The 20,748-nt window shown below is 41.4% G+C and overlaps 1 protein-coding gene across 1 annotated transcript in view; it reads left to right on the top strand.

Annotated features, from left to right (window-relative positions):
• Positions 1-20,748, top strand: part of LOC137377684 (ATP-binding cassette sub-family C member 5-like) — a 269,211-nt gene that overhangs the window by 175,280 nt on the left and 73,183 nt on the right. Inside the window, exons 14-17 of the mRNA XM_068047603.1 lie at positions 4,007-4,079; positions 5,059-5,262; positions 7,099-7,224; positions 11,703-11,814. Coding sequence (XP_067903704.1) covers positions 4,007-4,079; positions 5,059-5,262; positions 7,099-7,224; positions 11,703-11,814 — 515 coding nt within the window. The remainder of the gene's footprint in view (positions 1-4,006; positions 4,080-5,058; positions 5,263-7,098; positions 7,225-11,702; positions 11,815-20,748) is intronic.

Here is a 20,748-nt window from a genome sequence, read left to right as displayed (position 1 = left end):
GACTGGCTGAGAGACAGAAGTATATTACCCCAATCTAGCTGGAACAATGGGGGTGCTCCCTGATTCAATTAGCGAGATTGATTTTGTCCCAATCAAAAAGAGAAAATACTTCAATACAAGTTTTCTTGTGGTTTGTGTTACGAGAATACTAACATGTCCGTGACTGAAGCCAGTACCTTCCCAAGCCAGGGTGAAGTAACTTGGGATAGGTTAAAGGCACTATCTATGGCAGAGTTGAGGAATATGGCTGAGTAGCTAGGAAATCCGAACTCCTAAGACTAGTGGCCAACCATTTTTCCCCGAACCTGAAGAGTCAGAGGCAGGGTTGGAATTAGAGTCAGACAGGGTAATGTTAGCTAAGATACAATTGGAACAAAGGAAACTTGAATTGGAAGACGGAGAGAGAGATAGAACATTCCAGAAGGTTCAGGTGGAAAGGGAGCTAAGGCAGCTTGAGTTAGCTAGGGGGCGACAGAGTAACCCTAATGAAAGCATGACCAATAGTGGTAATCAAGACACCGACACCCTTTGACTTTGTAAGAGCCCTTCTTCACCTGGTTGTAACAAGTGTCAGATCACTGAAAGGCATTAAAGAAAGAGATGGTGATGGTTCAGAACAAGTATGTTCCTTTAAAGAAAATCCAGACCCCTGGATGTCAAGGGGCTTAAAGGAGAGGATAAAGAGAAAAGGTGAAGCTTATGACAGATATGAGGGCTCAATATTGAAAACCTAGAGCACAAAAGTGCAGGGGTGAAATTAAAAAGAAAATTAGGAAAGCAAAGAGAGGGAATGAAAAAATATTGGCAAGTAAAATCAAGGAAAATGTGAAGATTTTTTATGAATATATGAAGAGCAAGAGGATAACTAAAGAAAGAGTAGGACCTGTTAGAGACCATAAGGGGTAACTTGTGTGTGGAGGTGGAGAACATTGTTATAGTTCTTAATGAATACTTTGTGTCTGTTTTCACAAAAGAAAATGACAATACAGACAATCAGGGAAGACGAGTGTGAAATATTACATGAAATTAGCATAGTGAGAGAGCAAGTACTCTGTGGTTTAATATTTTTGAAAGTGGATAGATCCCCAGGCCTGGATGAAATATATCCTCGGCTGTAAGGGAAGCAACAGAAGAAGTAGCTGAGGCTCTGACAATCATTTTCCACTCATCTTTGGCTGCAGATATGGTGCCAGAGGACTGGAGGACAGCTAACATTGTACCATTGTTTAAAAAGGGAGAAAAGGGACCAAGTAATTACTGGCCAGATTGCCTAACCTCAGTGGTGGGAAAATTATTGGAAAAAGTTCTGAGGGACAGGATAAATCTTCATTTATAAAGGCACGGATTAATCAAAGACAGTCAGCACAGATTTGTTCAGGGAATGTCGTGTCTGACTAACATGATTGAATTTTTTGAGGACGTAGCAAGGAGGGTCGATGGGGGAAGTGCATTTGATGTTGTTTCCATGGATTTTAGCAAGGCTTTTGATAGTCCTACATGGCAAACTGGTCACAGAAGTAAAAGCCCATGGGAACCAAGGCAAAGTGGCAAGTTGGATCCAAAATTGGCTCAGAGGCAGAAAGCAAAGGTTAATGATGGATGGGTGTTTTTGTGACTGGAAGTTTGTTTTCACTGGGATTCCACAGGGTTCAGTATTAGGTCCCTTGCTTTTTTGGTATATATCTATGATTTGAATTTGAATGTACAGCGGATTTGTCCAACAAAGGGCCCTCAGCCAGGATCCGGCCACCAAAGGTTCCATTCAGCCCACAGATGTAAACTGTACTGGGCCATTCCTCATCTTCACCAGGGGTCCGTGATTAGAGATGAGAAATTTACTATTGTCATCTTCTTGCAGACAGACTTTAAAAAAAAAAAAATCTCAATCTTTGGACAGATTTGGGGTTTTTCAAAAGGCTGCCGGAAAACCCTGAGTCTGCCTGAAGTTGGGAAACCGCTGTTCCTGATATCAACACCTGTCAGCTGTGAAACTGACTTGCGATTTTAAAAAAAAAATGGATCAACTATCTACTGAGCATTCCTGCTCTCTGCAACTGTCAGAGTGAAAGGGGGACAGGCAGAGAGAGTGAAAGGGGGACAGACTGAGAGAGAGAAAGGGGGACAGCCAGAGAGAGTGAAAGGGGGGTAGAAAGAGAGGCAGAGAGAAAGGGGGACAGACAGGGAGAGAGAGAAAAAGGGACAGCTAGAGAGAGAGAGAAGGGGATAGAGAGAGAGAGAAAGTTGGACAGACAGAGAGAGATTGAGGGGACGGAGACAGAGAGGGCGGGGAGCAGAGAGAGGGAGTGATCAAGATCACTCCTGACAGAATGACATCGATCCATAATATTCTGCATCGCGGGCAAACAATGACTACTTGTGCAAGGAAAAGAAATGCCAGGTTTCTCTCGAAATCACTGTCCAACATAGTGAAGAGAAAGTAAGTTCATAAATTAGTCTTCTCATTTAAAGCTTCGCAAAAATGTACATTTGTTGCTGTTTTGATCAATAGTAAGATAAATTCTAATGCCTCACCGGCCCCCCCATGTAAGACAAAAATTGTAATGTGGCCCCCCATGTGAAAAGGTTGGACAACCCTGATGTAGAATATCTAATTAAGATGTTTGCACTTAATAATGAAGAAGAAAGCTGTGCACTGTAGGAAGATATCAATGGACCTGAAGGTGGCTGGACAGGTAGATAAGATGGAAAGAAGGCATCTGGGATACTTAGCTTTATTAGCCGAGGCATAGAATATAAGAGCGGGAAGGTTATGCTGGAACTGTACAAAACACTAGTTAGACCACAGCTGGAACACTACTTGCAGTTCTGATCACCGCACTATAGGAAAGATGTGATTGCACTAGGGAGGGTACAAAGATTTATGAGGATGTTGCCTGGACTGGAGAATTTTAATTATGCAGAAAGATTGGATAGGCCAGTGTTGTTTTCTTTAGAACAGAGGAGGCTGAGAGGAGACCTAATTGAAGTATAGAAAATTGTGAGAGGTCTAGATGGAGTGGATAGGAAGGCCCAATTCCCCTTGGTTGAGGGGTCCATAACCAAAGGGCATAGATTTAGGGTGGGAGGTTTAGAGGGGATTCAAGGGAAACTTTTTCGCCCAGAGGGTGGTGGGGATCTGGAACTCACTGCCTGAAAGGGTAGTAGAGCCAGAAACCCTCATAACATAACCCTCATACAGACCAACAGCCGGAATGTGGGATTAGGCTGGATGGTTACTTGTCAGCCGGCACTGACACAATGGGCCAAATGGCCTCCTTCCATATTGTAAATTTCTATGATTCTATGAAGTGCAGCCCCCCCCAATGGGTGCACTGCTTAATGGATTCAACCTGCTGTGTTTGGCACTGGTTTCACTCCTCATGGCATGATGTGGATAAATTATGATACTTGTAACATGATACATTGTTGGGCAGAGGTCAGTGACTAGGGGGCATAGCTTTAAAGTGATTGATAGAAGAATTAGAGGGGAGATGAGGAAATATTTTTTCATCCAGAGGGCAGTGGGGGCCTAGAACTCACTGCCTGAAAGGGTGGTAGAGGCAGAAAACCTCATCTCATTTAAAAGGTGCCTGGATGTGCACCTGAAGTGCCATAACCTGCAGGGCTACTGACCAAATGCTGGAGAGTGGGATTAGGCTGGGTGGCTCTTTTTTTTTCAGCCGGCACAGACACAATGGGCCAAGTGGCCTCTTTCTGTACCATAAGCGTTCTATAATTTTTATGATTCCGAGAAACAAAAACAATTTGATGTAATTATACAGAAACCTATATAATCATATTACATTGAAAACTTCATGTAGTCAGCTTCTCAATACTCCTATTCTCCTTTTAAAAGTAGGACGTTGGAAATGGTGCTCAAAGACCATGTTGGATTTTAGCATTCTAAACGGGCATAAAAATAGTTGGACTCAGTTAAACTTATGTTATCATTAACTACTGCACGTACCAGCAAGAAAACAAATATGTCTTTGTTTACATTTCTTAGGTATAATAATGTGTTGGAGGCTTGTTGTTTGTATCCTGACATAGAAAATCTACCTTGCAGAGACATGACTGAGGTAAAAAGTATTTTGTACACCAGTGATTTGACACACGTGTAAATTCACAGTTCCTATGTTCCCGCTGCAGAATCACACTAAAGGGAGCACAGGTCAGAGATAGAGCTTACAGCACTGTAGCAGTGACTCTTTGACCTAAACTTCATTTAAGTTTCGTTCCCCACAGGGAGCATGGGGTAGAATTTATTCTACATTGAACCATTACTGTGTGCAAGTTTATTTGCTGTTCGTTTAGACATTACTGCATCAGGATTTGTAGGTATACATACATTGATGATGTCTATATGCTGTATATTTTGATATGAAAGATTAATAGAATTGTGCAAGAAGATTTAAATTAATGTAAATTAATGGCTGTAAAGCGCTTTCGAATGGCCAAAGGTCTTGAAAGGCGCTATATAAATGCAAGTCATTCATTCATTTTAAATAACAAGAGACCTAAAATTTGACACTAACTCACTCGTCCCCAAAAGCATGAAATGGGATAATGGAGTCAATTTTGCACATCACTGCTTTTAATTGCAGTTCTGGGTCAGTTGTAGCACCCCTGCGGGTACATTTTTAACACATCACTACTGACAATTAAACTGACAAATTATTGATGAAAACTAATATAGTCCTTTTGTGAAAATGTGTGCAAGTTTCTTTTTTGTTTTATCTTGAGGGTTATGACATAATTACACTATGGGAGTTCAAAGAAACCGGAAATTTGACATGATGTAAAACCATCAACTTTAAATGTTAGATTTATAACTGGTAATTGTGATTTTATTTTTTACATTACTTGTAGCCTAAGTTGCTGCATGTCCATATTAATCATGTCATTGTGTTGAGTATTATGTTTGAGCCAAGTGAAATTCACTGAATATGTTAAGAAAAAGCACAATTCAACATTGTTAAAAGCTCAAAATTCTCTCAGTAGTTATAGCTTTAAAAAAACACTCTCAGATATCATTCGCTTTACAAATGTTCATCACAGGTTGGAGAACGTGGTGCCAACCTCAGTGGAGGACAGCGCCAGCGGATTAGTCTTGCACGTGCTCTGTACAGCGATCGAAATACCTTCTTGCTCGATGACCCGCTGAGTGCAGTAGATGCGCATGTTGGAGCTCACATGTTTACCAATGCTATTAAGTCAGGAATGAAAGGGAAAACTGTTCTCTTTGTAACCCATCAGCTTCAGGTGAGCACACATCCAACAATACTCTTTTTAATTAGACCTGAAGGTACATATTGTGGGAAAAGGGGATTTAGTATAAAGCCTAGCTACCCGACCAGAACCTGACCAAACCCGACTACGTGTGTCGGATTCGGGTCTATATTCGGTGTCCAGCATTCGGGCCCGGCTTGGGTCAGGTCGGGTCGGGTCGGCTGTGGTCGAGTTTTGTTTTGTATTGTTTTCTTTTTAATCTACGTTTTGAGGCAGTTTTTTTCTGTACTAATAATGTTTGATATTTTTGGGTCAGTTTCCGGGTTGGGCATGAAAAAAAATTGAAGTACTTGGGCCCGGTTTGGGTTGACTGTGGTCAGGTCGGGCCCGGTTTTAGTTTTATACCTGAACCAGGCTTTAATTTATGAGAAGAAAGTACATATACATTCTGCCAATACAAGCCAGCAATTTTCAATTTGATGTAGAACAGTTATATTGTATGCTTGTAAAATGTATTGTAATTAAAACCATCTTATAACACAAACCAAAATTAGCATTTCAAAAGAAATCTGAATGGCAAACAATCTTGTCAGTGTGTATCCTCGATATCTGTAAGTTTTCTTTAATTACTAATGCCCCTTAAGTTACTGTGCTTCCCCTAACTACAGCTCTGATTCCACTGGCAGTGCTATAAATGAGACAGTGCTTGTGTTTCTGGCAGCATTGAACTGTTTCGCAGTTGCCACTGATGATCTGAAATTCACCCTTTAGGTAGAAGCTGTTTTGTAATATAGTACTGGTGTAACCCTTGTACTTGAGGATGACAATGCCAATAATGAAGGGAGCACAAGTTCATGGTAGATGGATGCTTTGATGACTATTCAGGATAATATCTGACTGACATTGTCTCACACAAGCCTCACATAAGCACATTCCTGGGGGTTCTTCTGTTGATCTTTCTGCTGTTGCTGATCCTTCCATTTCTTGCCTCTTGTCTCTGTAATATAAATTGGGAAAAAAGCCATGTCGAAGTTTGATCTTATTTTACCATATTTTAAATGTGACCAAGTGCTGTTGGCTTTGTCGGTGTTTTTATATTTTTGGTACTATTGCCTTTAATTTAACCTGTGAGTCTTTAAGGGAAAAATAGCTTTGTATCATACTGCTGCTTGGCTGAAAAGATACTGACAGTTTATGCTGTTTCTCCTGGGCTTCCATTGATCGTCCACCAAAGTTAGGCCAGATGATCAGGGGGAACCCCTTCCAAATTCCTACCCCACTGTGTTTAACTAGTAAGCAACTGCCTTTGGTCTGGAACTCAATTAAAATTGATAAATAATCTCTAAAAGATAAATTCCAAAATTGAGGTTAAATTCCTAAAACCAAGAAACATTAACATCAGCATATTGCAGGTTCTACAATACAACAGACACTTTCCTGTTTGGCAGAGGGAGTGTTTCATCATGTTTTCCATAGAGGACACTATTAGTATAGAGCACACCTTGAGCCATGTGCCAGATAGACAGCGAAATGAAGTTCTATGTGAAGGAACAGTTAATGGTGCATGTCAGCTCCTTTTAGTGTTATAATTTGTGAATATGGTTACAGTTATTTAGTTTAAGAAAATTAATTGTTCTTTTCAAAGTTTTTCTGATTAACTCTGATTTAACTGTAAGTTATTTTGATATTACACATTTTGCCCTTTTGGCCTGAAAAAGCATGTCCTTGTTTGCTATTGGTTTCACTCAATCCTTTGATCCAAATTCAGGAATAATTAAATTTGATTATTAATAAAGAAGTACAAATGGGAATTAAAAGTGTAAAATATAGATTTTTTCCAATTCTTATGTGTTTGCTTATCTTTTATAGTATCTTGTAGACTGTGATGAAGTGCTATTCATGAGGGATGGATGTATTGCAGAACAAGGGACACACGAGGAACTGATGACTCTTAATGAAGACTATGCTGCCTTATTTAATAGTATGCAGCAAGCTGTAAGTGTAACATGCTGAAAGTGGGAGCACACTAATTTAACATTGTAAACTTATACATGACATCTTCCCGGAAAAACAAAAGTGGAGTGGATCTCTTCATCTGTAGTCTACACTTTGCTATTCAAAAACATTTATCATAAAGATGCTCTAGAAATTGGTAAATTATTCTGGTAATTTTTTAAAATTCTTCCCTCTGAATTTTCTATTCTCCCTGCTTCTGAAGGTGTTGACTCCTTGCTAGGGTTTGATTTCACAGGTGCCAATTGCTGTCTAGTACTTCACCTAAGTGGCTATCCGATTATAGCTGGGATGCCTATCTTTATCTGGCATACATGTGCACATCCAAGAAGGCCATTGGTTAGTGATCAGAAATGGGAGCCCTGAATTATTTTCCCCTTCTTACCCCTGAGACATCCTTATCTTGCACAGATCAGTTAATTTTGCACAGATCAGAGATTGAAACAGGGATCTTTCTCGTCTATGTGAGTCAGATCCACAAAGGATACACCAGGCTGAGCCATTTGGGTCATCCTAATTTATTTTCAATAATTAACTATTCTACATGTTGACATGATTTAGTTAAGTATTTTATACCAGAACAAGGGGCTGGATTTTTGGCACCTGCCAGGGCCGGGTTCAAAGGCAGGCAGGGCTGGAAATTAGCCCCACTGGCTGGTGTGCCGGTTCCCCGGCTCCATCCTGCCTCCGAGCCTAATTAAATCTAAAGGAGGCTGACTGGAATTTTCCAGTCAGCGTCCAGTTCCCTGCACCGGCGGGAGCAAGCTTAGGTGCCTGAGGTGGTCACCCAGCCGCAGGTCAGAGAGCCCAGTGCTCCAGGCAGCTCTAGAGGCCCTCCCTGACTACCTGGGTGCAAGACCAGCCCTAGGCCACCCGGTGGAGGGATTCCCCTCCCCAACACTGCATACCCCCGCCACAGTGGCCTGACTGCTGAATTTAGTTGAAGATGTAAAAAAGTTGGAGAGAGGGTGCCTCCATGTTGAAGCATCTTCTCTGTTACTTACCTTCCATTATAACCTGCTGCTCCTCTCATGCTGGAAGACCTCTGTTTGGTCCTCAAGTTTCAAGACCCTGCCCACCGCCCTTTATTTGGCGGAGAACCACGTCAATTAAGGGGGCACCCCTACGAAAATTGCACGTTCTCCACAGGGTTGGGTTTGGGACCCGTAAACAGTTCTGACTTCTGTTTTCTGCCCTGGAGAGATAATCTAGCCCATGATGTTAGATATTCCGGGTACTGCCTGTGTGAAGTTTGCAAGTTCTCCCTGTGTCTGCGTGGGTTTCCTCCGGGTGCTCCGGTTTCCTCCCACATGCCAAAGACTTGCAGGTTGATAGGTAAATTGGCCATTATAAATTACCCCTAGGATAGATAGGTGGTAGGGAAATATAGGGACTGGTGGGGATGTGGTAGGAATATGGAATTAGTATAGGATTAGTATAAATGGGTGGTTGATGGTCGGCACAGACTCGGTGGGCCGAAGGGCCTGTTTCATTGCTATATCTCTTAAAAAAAATAAAAATAAATAAATAAAAATTCCCAGCTGTCTGTCTGCACTTCCATTAAAATTTTGATGCAATGGGCAATTTGGTAGATTTGGTAGTCAAATATTAACACCCAATTCAGTATACATATAGATTCTGGTAATTAAGCAGCAAAGGATATGTTGCCTGATAATTGAATGGCTTATCCTGAATGCCTTGCCAACCAATGCATGAAGTAAGTGATATTGATTTTTGCTCTTGTCTTCAATGTGATAAAAATGAAAAACACTTATTTTTGCATTAATGGCTACAGTTATACTGAAACAGTCCAAGACTGGTTTGTATTTGAATGAACAGTAGCTGCATAGATTGGAGTTATACTACTACTCAGATTTCTTAGTGTTCAGGTTAAGAACAAATACAGAAAACCCTCCAACATTTTCAGTTTACTTTTATTGTTGAGCTGCAATAGTAGGTGTTGATCCAAAGCCTTGTTGAATACACAAACTTCAAAAGCCTGGAGATAAATGCTTTATACAAACTGGGAACAAAGAACAGTACAGCACAGGAACAGGCCATTCGGCCCTCCAAGCCTGCGCCGATCTTGATGCCTGCCTAAACTAAAACCTTCTGCACTTCCGGGGTCCGTATCCCTCTATTCTCATCCTATTCATGTATTTGTCAAGATGCCTCTTAAACGTCTCTATGGTACCTGCTTCCACCACCTCCCCCGGCAACAAGTTCCAGACACTCACCACCCTCTGTGTAAAGAACTTGCCTTGCACATCCCCTCTAAACTTTGTCCCTCGCACCTTAAACCTATGTCCCCTAGTAACTGACTCTTCCACCCTGGGAAAAAGCTTCTGACTATCCACTCTGTCCATGCCGCTTATAACTTTGTAAACCTCTATCATGTCACCCCTCCACCTCCGTCGTTCCAGTGAAAACAATCAGAGTTTATCCAACCTCTCCTCATAGCTAATGCCCTCCAGACCAGGCAACATCCTGGTAAACCTCTTCTGTACCCTCTCCAAAGCCTCCCACGTCCTTCTGGTAGTGTGGCGACCAGAATTACACGCAATATTCTAAGTGTGGCCTAACTAAAGTTCTGTACAGCTGCAGCATGACTTGCCAATTCTTATACTCTATGCCCCGACCGATGAAGGCAAGCATGCCGTATGCCTTCTTGACTACCTTATCCACCTGCGTTGCCACTTTGTGACCTGTGGACCTGTACGCCCAGATCTCTCTGCCTGTCAATACTCCTAAGGGTTCTGCCATTTACTGTATACTTCCCACTTGCATTAGACCTTCCAAAATGCATTACCTCACATTTGTCTGGATTAAACTCCATCTGCCAAGTCTCCAACCGATCTATATCCTGCTGTATCCTCTGACAATCCTCATCACTGACCGCAACTCCACCAACCTTTGTGTCGTCCGCAAACTTACTAATCAGACCAGCTACATTTTCCTCCAAATCATTTATATATACTACAAACAGCAAAAGTCCCAGCACTGATCCCTGTGGAACACCACTAGTCACATCCCTCCATTCAGAAAAGCACCCTTCCCCTGCTACCCTCTGTCTTCTATGACCGAGCCAGTTCTGTGTCCATCTTGCCAGCTCCCCTCTGATCCCATGTGACTTCACCTTTTGTCTCAGTCTGCCATGAGGGACCTTGTCAAAGGCTTTACTAAAGTCCATATAGATAACATGCACTGCCCTTCCTTCATCAATCATCTTCGTCACTTCCTCAAAAAACTCAATCAAATTCTTGAGGCACGACCTCCCCTTCACAAAACCATGCTGCCTCTTGCTAATAAGTCCATTTGTTTCCAAATGGGAGTAAATCCTGTCCCGAAGAATCCTCTCTAATAATTTCCCTACCACTGACGTAAGGCTCACCGGCCTATAATTTCCTGGATTATCCTTGCTACCCTTCTTAAACAAAGGAACAACATTGGCTATTCTCCAGTCCTCACGGACCTCAGATGCAGCCAATGAGGATGCAAAGATTTCTGTCAAAGCCCCAGCAATTTCTTCCCTTGCCTCCCTCAGTATTCTGAGGTAGATCCCATCAGGCCCTGGGGACTTATCTACCTTACTAATTTGAAACCTTCATGAGCCAGAGGTTTCACGCTGCCTGCTTTAATGTAAAATTATATTACATTGTTGATCAGACTCCAGAGTTATGCTGCTACTTTTACATAGCTTTAGAATAATTCAAGCTTTAGCTCTTGCTAGGCATGATTCAGTTTGGCATGCAATAGCAGCCTGACCTACAATAAAACCTAATACCTCGTGGGTACAATCAATGTGAGATGTGACCAGGTGTTTCCTACAAATTAGAGCAAGAGGCATTGCCCATCTGTATAATGGAATATTAATTTGTATGTACACATTAAGAAGCCTTCGAGCCAGCCCTCAATATTGTTCTGGTGCATTCAGTATCTGACAATTTTGCCATCAAACTGTCATTTATGCACAGCATGTTTATGAAAACGCAAATGTGAAAGCCTCTCAGTTTTAATGTAACTCATTTAGACGACATAAAAATGCAGTCAAAATTGCAGAAAATACAGTGTTGGTCACAGTGAGGAGAAATAAAATGAAATATTTTAAAAAAGTAATATTAAAAAAGCCATAAATCACCAGAAATTTGACTTGGGTCCTGCTGTACCTAAAATTTTAGGTGTAAATTTACAATTCCTTCTGAACTGATGTAAATACAGAAAACCCATGTTCTCCAGGCTTTTGCATGAGGGTGGGATGATGGTCATGACCAATTTTTGTGACAGTTTTGTTCAATCAACACAAAAGATCAGGCATAGTGTAAAAACAGGCACTCGTTGTTTACACCGAATTTCTTCGATCTGTTGCACCTGTACTTAAACCAGTCGTGCAGGAAAATACTAAGAAGTTGGGCCCATAATATGACAAATAATTGATATCAATGTATCACATTAAATTCCAGAACCTTATTCAGAATAACTTAAGAAACACTGCCAAGAAAGCTGGAAATAAACCTGGAAATCTTCTGTCTATGAGCAAGTCTGTGACAATTGTGCATGAAAAGAAGAAGGAAGGTATGAGGGATGCCTATTTCTGTACCTGAAAAACCATCTGTAAGTGCAATAGCATCTGCAGACTTGACTTGATGATATCAGTGACTTGTTGAAGTCATTTTCTATGGAAAGGGGAGTGCATGTGGTTAAGATATGTTTTCAGTGAATTCTGAAGTTGAAGTCATTTTCTGATTGGTGAAGAGTTTGTATCTGGCATATGTGTGTCCCTGCACATCCGTGTGTATGTGAGATATATACACTGATATAATCTGTTATATACTAACACAAGTTTCTAAATGTATATATATCATCTGTATTTATATAACTAGGTGTAAGCACAGATTTTATTTTAGCTAGAAACCTAGTTGATATTCCAACAGGAGACCATAGACAGAACTGGGAGTGATTGGGCATTGTGGCACAGCATTGTGGAGCAGCTGCAGTTCAAGCTGAGTTAAGGTCTGACTTTGGGATGTGGTTGGTGTATATGTGGGTATGCAGACTGGGACTTATACTCAGGCTAGGTTCCAGACTGGATCTGGGCATGATAGATTTGGAGAGTGGGCGCAAGCTGGGGCTGAGGTTTAGGGTAAGGTGGCCTCTGTGCTTAGTATGTGTAGTAAATCTAGGCTTAGGGTGCAGGCAGGATTGAGGTCTGGGGTGAAGTCTTGCACATCAGCCGCTGGGGTAGTGGATACAGTGAGAGTAGGAAAACCAGGGGAAGAGTTGATATCAGAGTGTTACCACTATATATTGGATCAAATGTAAGTTTTCAATGACAGGAACAATATTACCAAGAGAAGACATTACCAGGGAACAGCAACCAATGAAAAGACAGCCAATGATGATTGACTTGGTAATCATGTAGTTCTCAAAGCTCATGGTGCTTGAAGTGGTTCGATGGACAAAAGATGCAATTCCATTAAAAAAAAACGCCAGATACTTCAAGAATTCATTTGTCTTTTTTGTGATATTAGATCCTTGATATCTTCAGAGTAAAAGTCAAATGGAGCCATTTTAACTTTTATCGCAGATGAAAAATGACCAATAGCAAATTGGCTATCCATTTTACACTCCATATGGAAAAGAAGACTGGGCAGGATGTCAAATGGATGATTGATTGGCGTCACCTGTTTTTCATCCTGTGATAAATGTTAATATTAATCTCTAAAGGGTTCAATGCAACATGTCTCTCTATAATATTCTTGGAATTGTTAAACTAATACGGGGTACTTAATGAGTCTGCAGAGGTATGTGAAACAGGAGTTTTATTGGAACATATCTGGCTTACATCTTCCACAAGACTGTATGAGACCAAATCAGGTGATGTTGCAACACTTCCTGTGATGATGTACACAGTATGTCATTTGCATATTAAACAATTAGAATTAACCCATTAACAACCCAATATCCAATACAACACATCATATTATATTTCCCCCCCAGGTTTCTGATTCCCATTCTATGTGGTAAAGATCAAAGAAACCACAACTTTAAACTCAAGTGTGTTGCAGTCCTTAATTTTATTTCCATCCCTTAGGTCCTCTTCTTACCTCCATTCTTCTTATGTGGACAACTGCTGTGGCAATTTCACGAGTCTCCCAGAATGGATCCTCTCCTTCTTTGGAGGGGATTGAGGTTTTGAGTCCTGCGAGTAGTCCCTCAGACTCTGCTGGGCAGGAGGGAAATTGGTAAATGACTCAGGTTTACCAGTCGGGTTGTCATCTGGATTGATGGATGAATGCAGCACCTTGGATTGGTTAGATTGGGTAGATGACTGATTCCACAGGTTAGGAGGCTGCTTCTGTATTGCCACCAGCGCATGTCTGTTCTGTTTCACTGTACGGTGCTCTGTTTGCATGAGGTAGAACCATGGATCTGGTGTCTGTTCAACCACTTATCCCTTGTGAGTTTGATCTCAGATCCAAACTGGCTGTCCTGGTTGGAGGTCTGGCAGGTTGCGAACCTTGTGACATTTGTCATCGTTCCACATCTGGCAGGATTGATCTTTGTCCTCTTTCTCTCTCTCTTTGTCCAAGTCGTCAACTTGTACTTGCAGCATGAGTGTGTGTGTGAGTAGGGAGTTGAGTTCTCAGTCGTCTTCCCATTCGGAGTTCACATGTTGCTCGACCATTTTGGAGTGGAGTTGAATGATATCTCAGAAGTGCACGTTGGATGTCATAGTTCTTCTTCAGCAATGCTTTCACTGTACGCACTCTTCTTTCAGCTTCACCATTGGCTTGAAGGTATCTTGGTAAGCTGGTAGTATGGACAAATCCATACAATGCTGTGAACTCTTTCAAGTATTCATTGGCAAACTGCAGTCCATTGTCTCTGATTACAAGGTCCAGAATTCTGTGTGTTGGAAATATCTCCTTCAATTATGTAATTATTGCTTCAGAAGTGTGACCCTGCAGTTGCTTGACTTCTATCTATCTGGAGTAGTAGTCTACTATTATCAAGGACATCTTACTTTGTGTTCGAAGAGGTCCATCCGAAGACGTTCTCATAGTTGTGATTTGAAGGAAGATGACATCAACGGTTCTCTTGTCTCCTGACAATGAATAACACAAGTAATACAGCTTGATATCATCTTTGCTAGTGACTTTGAAAAACCAAGCCACCAAACGGAACATCTTGCTCTGGCTCAACATTTTGTGATGTCCAAATATCCTTGGTACAATCGTTGTAGTATGTCGAGTATCACAACTCTCATCATAGATGAGTAAATCATCAACTGCATTGAGCTGTCCTTTATGTTCATAGTACTGTTTGAGAATGGAATTGTGTGGCATGTATGCTGGCCATTCTTTGATGCAGTACTCTCTTACCTGAGCAAATTCTTCATCAGATTTCTGTGCATCTCTGATTTCTGTGCATCTCTGATTTCATTCAGTTGCTGAGTTGTTGATGGTAGAGTTATGACTGTTGTCGATACAAAGGCTTTTACCTCTTCAACAAGGGCTACATATATCTTAATTGGACCTTGCCACTGGGATGCGGGATAAAGCATCCACTGTATTCTGCTGCTTTCCCGGAACATACTCTGTCTATGCATCAAACCTTATCATCCTCAGTCTGAATCGTGGAGGCATTTATGATAACTCCTTCGTATTTAAGAGAGTCGCTAAGGACTTGTGGTCGGTCTCTATCTTGAAATGGAGGCCAAGAACAAGTCTGCCAACTTTTCGCAAGCCCCTGTAGCAGCTAGTGCTTCTTTTTCTATCACTGCATACCTCTGTTCGGTCTCTGTCAGTGAATGGTATGTATAGTAAACTAGTCTGCCCTTTCCATCTGTTTGTGTCTGAAAGAGTACAGCTCCCAGTCCTGTGGAAGATGCATCTGTATCAATGATAGTATGTATCTCTGGATTGTAGTAAGCTAAACCATCAGGTGATATCAACATCCCTGATTTTCTCAAAAGACCTCTATTGTGTTTCCTCCCAGCACTGTGTATTGTCCCATTGCAACAGCTGATGTAGTGACTCATTGATGACAGCTAGGTTGGCCAGGAGCTTTCCGACTTGGTTTACCATACCCATGAATCTCTGGAGCTCAATCACATTCTGAGGAGCTGAAAACTCCTTGATTGCTCGTCTTCTGCGGATTAACTCTGCCACCAGATGCAGCCACAATATGCCCATGGAATTGGACAGTTGGCTGTGAGAATTCATATTTGTTGTTGAGTGTAAGTCCTGCTTCCTCAGGGCGTCACAGAACAGCTTGCACTCTAGCGTCATTTTCTGTCTGAATGGATCCATGGATCAGGACATCATCCATGTGATACACGTCTCCATCCAGTCCTTCTCAGATGCTTGACATTGTACTCTGGAACATTTTTGCACTGATGTGATACCAAAGGGTAATCTGTTGAAGCAAAACCTCCAAAATGGAGCAGTGAAGGTTGTGAACAACCTAGACTCTTCAACGAGGGGTAGTTGCCAAAAACCACTATTTGCATCTAGCTTTGAGAGATTGCACTCCTTCTCAATTTAGCTAAGCTCTCGTCCACAGACAACATAGGATGAACTTCGTGTTCAGCTGCTATGTTCAGCTGTGTAAGATTGACACAAATTCTGATAGATCCATTGCGTTTTGGCACCAGGACCATCCCCGAGCATCAGCTTGTTGGTTCTGTCACATGTGAAATAACCTTCTGTTTCAACATAAATTTCCTTCTTTACTTTTGGCAAGAGTGGATGAAGAACTTTTCTGGGTGTAAACAAGCACACTGGCTTTGTTTTTGGATGTAGAGTTACATTAACTGCTGTCTTCAGCTTTCAGCTGTGGGAAATCAGGACTGAAGGTTTTGGCTGATCTTCTCGGCTTTCCAGTTTCTGTACTGTGCTAATCAGATGGAAGTCGATACAGGCCTTCCTGCTCAAAAGTGAGCAACTCTGCTTCTGAATCACATACAATGTTTCTGTGATTTCCTTTTCTTGATATTGGAGGGTTTGCCTTCAGTTCTGCTTTGATCTTGAGTTCTATCCCTCCTGGCCCATACAGTTTTTTGCATGATGGCTGAAGAGAATTTCTCTCTAACCACAGTTTGACATCAGAAAGAACTGAAACTGCTGCACCAGTGTCTAACTTAAAGTGCGTCTTGTTTCCCTGTACTAGGATCTCAGCAATCCAGCTGCTTCCACTTGGTTCCCAGATCTGTCTAAGGAAAGGCACCTCAATATCATGGATATCATCGACCTCATGGATCTTGCTGCCTTTTGAAGGCTTCCCTTTGTGCGTATTCTGTACAGGCTTCTTGCTACAGTATACAGCCTGGAAGTGGCCCATCTTTCAGCATAAATTGCATTCGGCCTTTTTGGCAGGGCAGTTTTCCTGCCTGTGTTTTTCTCTGCCACACCAATTACAGTTAACTTGGGCTGTTGATGGACGCTTTTCCTGTCTCCCCTGCTTTTTTCCACCAGCTTTCCCTTTTTTATATTTGCCATACTCTACTGAGTCAGCTGCTTTTGAAATGGGGTTCTTCCTGTCACCCCGAACCACAGATCGATTCTGTTTCTTGATCTCAGCTTGTCTGCTCAGTTGAATTGCCTTTGCTAAGGTTAGATCATCTCTTGACTGCAAATGGTCAGACAAGGCATCATCCAACACTCCCAACAGGATTCTGTCTCCGATCAGTTCACCTTTCAAGCTGCCATACTCACATTCCTCTGCAAGTCTTTACAGGCCATTCATGATTGCATCAACACTTTCCCCTTGATGTTGGGTATGCTTGTTAAATTTAGCCCACTCAACAATGGTATTCTTTCTCAGATTGAAGTATGTATCAAGTGCTTTGGTTACTTCATTGTAAATGGCTTTCTCCTCACTGATATTTGCATGACGATGATATCATCCGCACAGTCACCAATCGCAAAAAACAGCGTACTGACCTGTTCACTGCTCACCTTCACAGCGAGGCCCAATGCAGTGCGATATCTGGCAAATCTCCAATACCATTTTGGCCACGCTTCTATTTGATTGAGGCCTGCAACTTTCTCAAAGTTTTCAGGCAATGGTAGAGATTTCTTCACCATTTTCACCCGCTGCCACCACATAATATTCTTGGTATTGTTAGATTAATACAGTGTACTTAATGAGTCTGCAGAGCTATATGAAACAAGAGCTTTATTGGAACACAACATATGGCTTATATCTTTCACGAGGTAGTCTGAGACCCCAAATCATGTGATGCTGCATCACTTCCTGTGATGATGTACACAGTATTCATTAGCATATTAAATAATCAGAATTAACCCATTAACAACCCAATATCCAACACAACACATTATATTACAGATATCAGTGGGCTGTTACTGCTTTAAATATTTTGATCTGTTATTTTAAATAAGAACTCTGTGGCCAAGTCATTTGCAGACCAATTCCTTATTATTTAAGTAATTTAAAACTATTAACTTGTTACGCAGATGACTCACCATTACGCAGACAGAGGAGTAGGACAGTCAATATATGAGTCCTTTCAAGTCAACACAGAAGTATTTGAAGGGGCAATAGACCATTGTATGTCTTTGAATTGAGTTTCTCAAATGTATATATTTTTTTAGATTTCTTGTTTCAGTTATAAGTCTAATGAAGCAGAAAGTTAGATGTTCTCAGCATGCAAATGTTTTAGTAAGTTCTTTCTCATCAGGTCGAGGATATGGAACAGTAGTAATCCGCAAGGTGGTGTCTGAGGGAGATTTCATGTACCAGGTTAGGGTTTTTGGAAGCAAATCCTATGTCAAGCTGCAAGGGAGAGATGTAAGATTGAGCGAGTCTGTGCAGAGCTTACCAGTGATGTCAAATCCAGCAGATTCCAGCACAGCATTTCAAACAATGGAGCCTGACAAGAATGGAGGCAAGTGGATGTAGATTTGAAAATAATGAACTTGGTCATTTGTAGCAACCGGTAAGGACAGTTTGGTTGAATAAGCCTGACTTTTTGATTGATATTTACCCCAGCCTGCAATATTCTTTCAATCCTTTCTCTCTCTGAATAGATATCTAATTGCTTCTTGAGTTAGTTTAAACTTTTCACTTCAATGTCCTTTCCTGGTAACTTATTCTACAATACCTGGTGATCAAGGTCGAATGTTGGTTGGTTGAATGTGTCAGGGAATGGTCCTTTGTCCTTCCAAGCACTGTCTGTTAATATGCAAATGTCTTTTCCAGCCACGGCTGATTTGTTTGACGAGTTCTTTCTTCACTCCAGTAACAGTTTAATATCAATATTCATGACAAAATTAATGTGCCTCATTCTTGGCAGGTGGGGGCCTCGCATGACATACCTAACATCAGATACCTGGGATCATCATGATCGCTCATTTTTGTGCTTTATCAAGGCCAGCAATATCCTTCAATGATTTGGTGACCAGATCTGTGTACATTCTAGCCAGCAGGGAGCACTGTTCACTGCCAGGGCATGTCTGACAATTGTGGGTGCACTACCTACGATTTTTCTGATACACACTGGAAGTGGACAAGGTTTCTTGACCACACTATTGTATTTGGAACATTCTGCCCCTTGCTGCATCTGTACGTGATCTGCAAGTTTGCGAGCCAGGCCGGGAGACTGCAGTTTTGATTCACAACCTTAGCCCTCCTTACCTGCCCTCGATTTGAGCTGGCTGGTGGGATATAGCATCAGGCACATTACCCAGCTGACAGCAAGGTTGGATCTTCAGAGGTTTCAGTTGGAAGTGAAACTTTCTACCCATTTTCATTGCCTGGTATTGTCACTAGGACTGTATGTTTACTGTAGGAAGGATCTCACTCAAGTCTTCTTGTGTGATACTCTTCATTAATCATTGCCAGTTGCCCCCACTGCCAGGGATAGACCTGTAACTTTACCCTTGTCGTACAATTATTTGCAGACACGACTGGTTGGGGAAGGACTGATTGAAGTGTTAGTTCAGTGTCTTGCACAGTATAGCGAGAAGCTGTGGACGCACCCACCATTGCAGCACTGCTGGAACTCAGTCTGTGGGGCCTCATCAATGTCAGATGTGGCTCAGTTGGTAGCATTCTTGCCTTTGAGTCAGAAGGCTGTGGATTCAGAGACTTGAGTATAAATATCTGGGTTGACACTCCAGTGATGGTGCACTGCACTGTAGGAGGTGCTATCTTTTGGATGAGATTTTAAACTGTGACACTGCATGCTGTCTTGGGTGGATGTAAATAGATTCTATGGCACTATTTTGAAGAGGAGCAGGGCAGTTATCCCTGATGTCCTGTCTAATATATACCCCTCAATCAACTTCACTAAAAGAAACAGATTATCTGATTGTTATCACATTGCTGTTTGTGGGACCTCTCTGCGCACAGTTTGGCTGCTACATTTCCTATATTATAGCAGTGACTACACTTCAAAAGTCAGGTCGAGGATATAGAACTGTAGTAATCCGCAAGGTGGTGTCTGAGGGAGATTTCATGTACTAGGTTAGGGTTTTGGAAGCAGATCCTATGTCAAGCTGCAAGGAAGAGATGTAAGATTGAGCAAGTCTGTGCAGAACCTACCAGTGATGTCAAATCAGAGTCCAGCAGATTCCAGCACAGCATTTCAAACAATGGAGCCTGACAAGAATGGAGGCAAGTGGATGTAGATTTGAAAATAATGAACTTGATCATTTGTAGCAACCGGTAAGGACAGTTTGGTTGAACAAACATTTTCTGTAAAGCACTTTGGGACATCCTGAGGTCGTGAAAGGCGCTACATAAATGTAAGTCTGTCTGTGATTCTTTCTTTATCACACCAAACAGGCCTAACTCCATGTACAGCAACAACATGTTAAATTATTTAGCAATTAAACATTATTTAGATGAAACAGAGAATATAATCCTTCAAGCAACAGTCCACTCTCTTAATCCTAAATTGCTTTGAAAATAAATTATCCAGTAATTCAAATTAAGCAATTGAAATAGCAGAACACTGAACACATTGAGTGCTAAAATAAAGCATAGACTATATATTTCATAGCTATAGTTGAAATTCTAATCAATGAAGAAGCCAAATAAAACAATTCCCCAATCATGTAGCTGGTACTGGAGAAAATTTCTGAAAATTAACGGAATTGTAATCAGCAAAATATGTGAAAACAGTTAAATACAATTGTTTAGAGCAACAACACATGCCTCGATAGGGTGGTAGAATTTCTTTCTTCCACTCCCTCATCCAACACTTAATGACCTTATTTTACTTGTTTTATTTTATTTTATTTGCTTGTTACAAGTGGCTGCTGAGTGGAGGCCAGGCGCTCCTGCTTGGGGAGGAGTTGAAGGCCAGGAACTACCCCATAGAGAGGTTCGACATATTAGATGAGTGTCTTCTGGTCTTTCATGCTTCTTTCAGCTAGTCCATATTAATTTTAATGGAGATACGGAGAAAGTGGATGACTGTTTCCCTTAGGTTAAGAAAATAATGAAATTAGTCAGCTATTATTATTGTCTAATGTTTAT

The sequence above is a fragment of the Heterodontus francisci genome, chromosome 15 (assembly GCF_036365525.1).
Source record: "Heterodontus francisci isolate sHetFra1 chromosome 15, sHetFra1.hap1, whole genome shotgun sequence".
NCBI classification, from domain to species: domain Eukaryota; kingdom Metazoa; phylum Chordata; class Chondrichthyes; order Heterodontiformes; family Heterodontidae; genus Heterodontus; species Heterodontus francisci.
The sequence above is the reverse complement of the archived record's forward strand: the minus strand, read 5'-3'. Positions and strand labels throughout refer to the sequence as shown.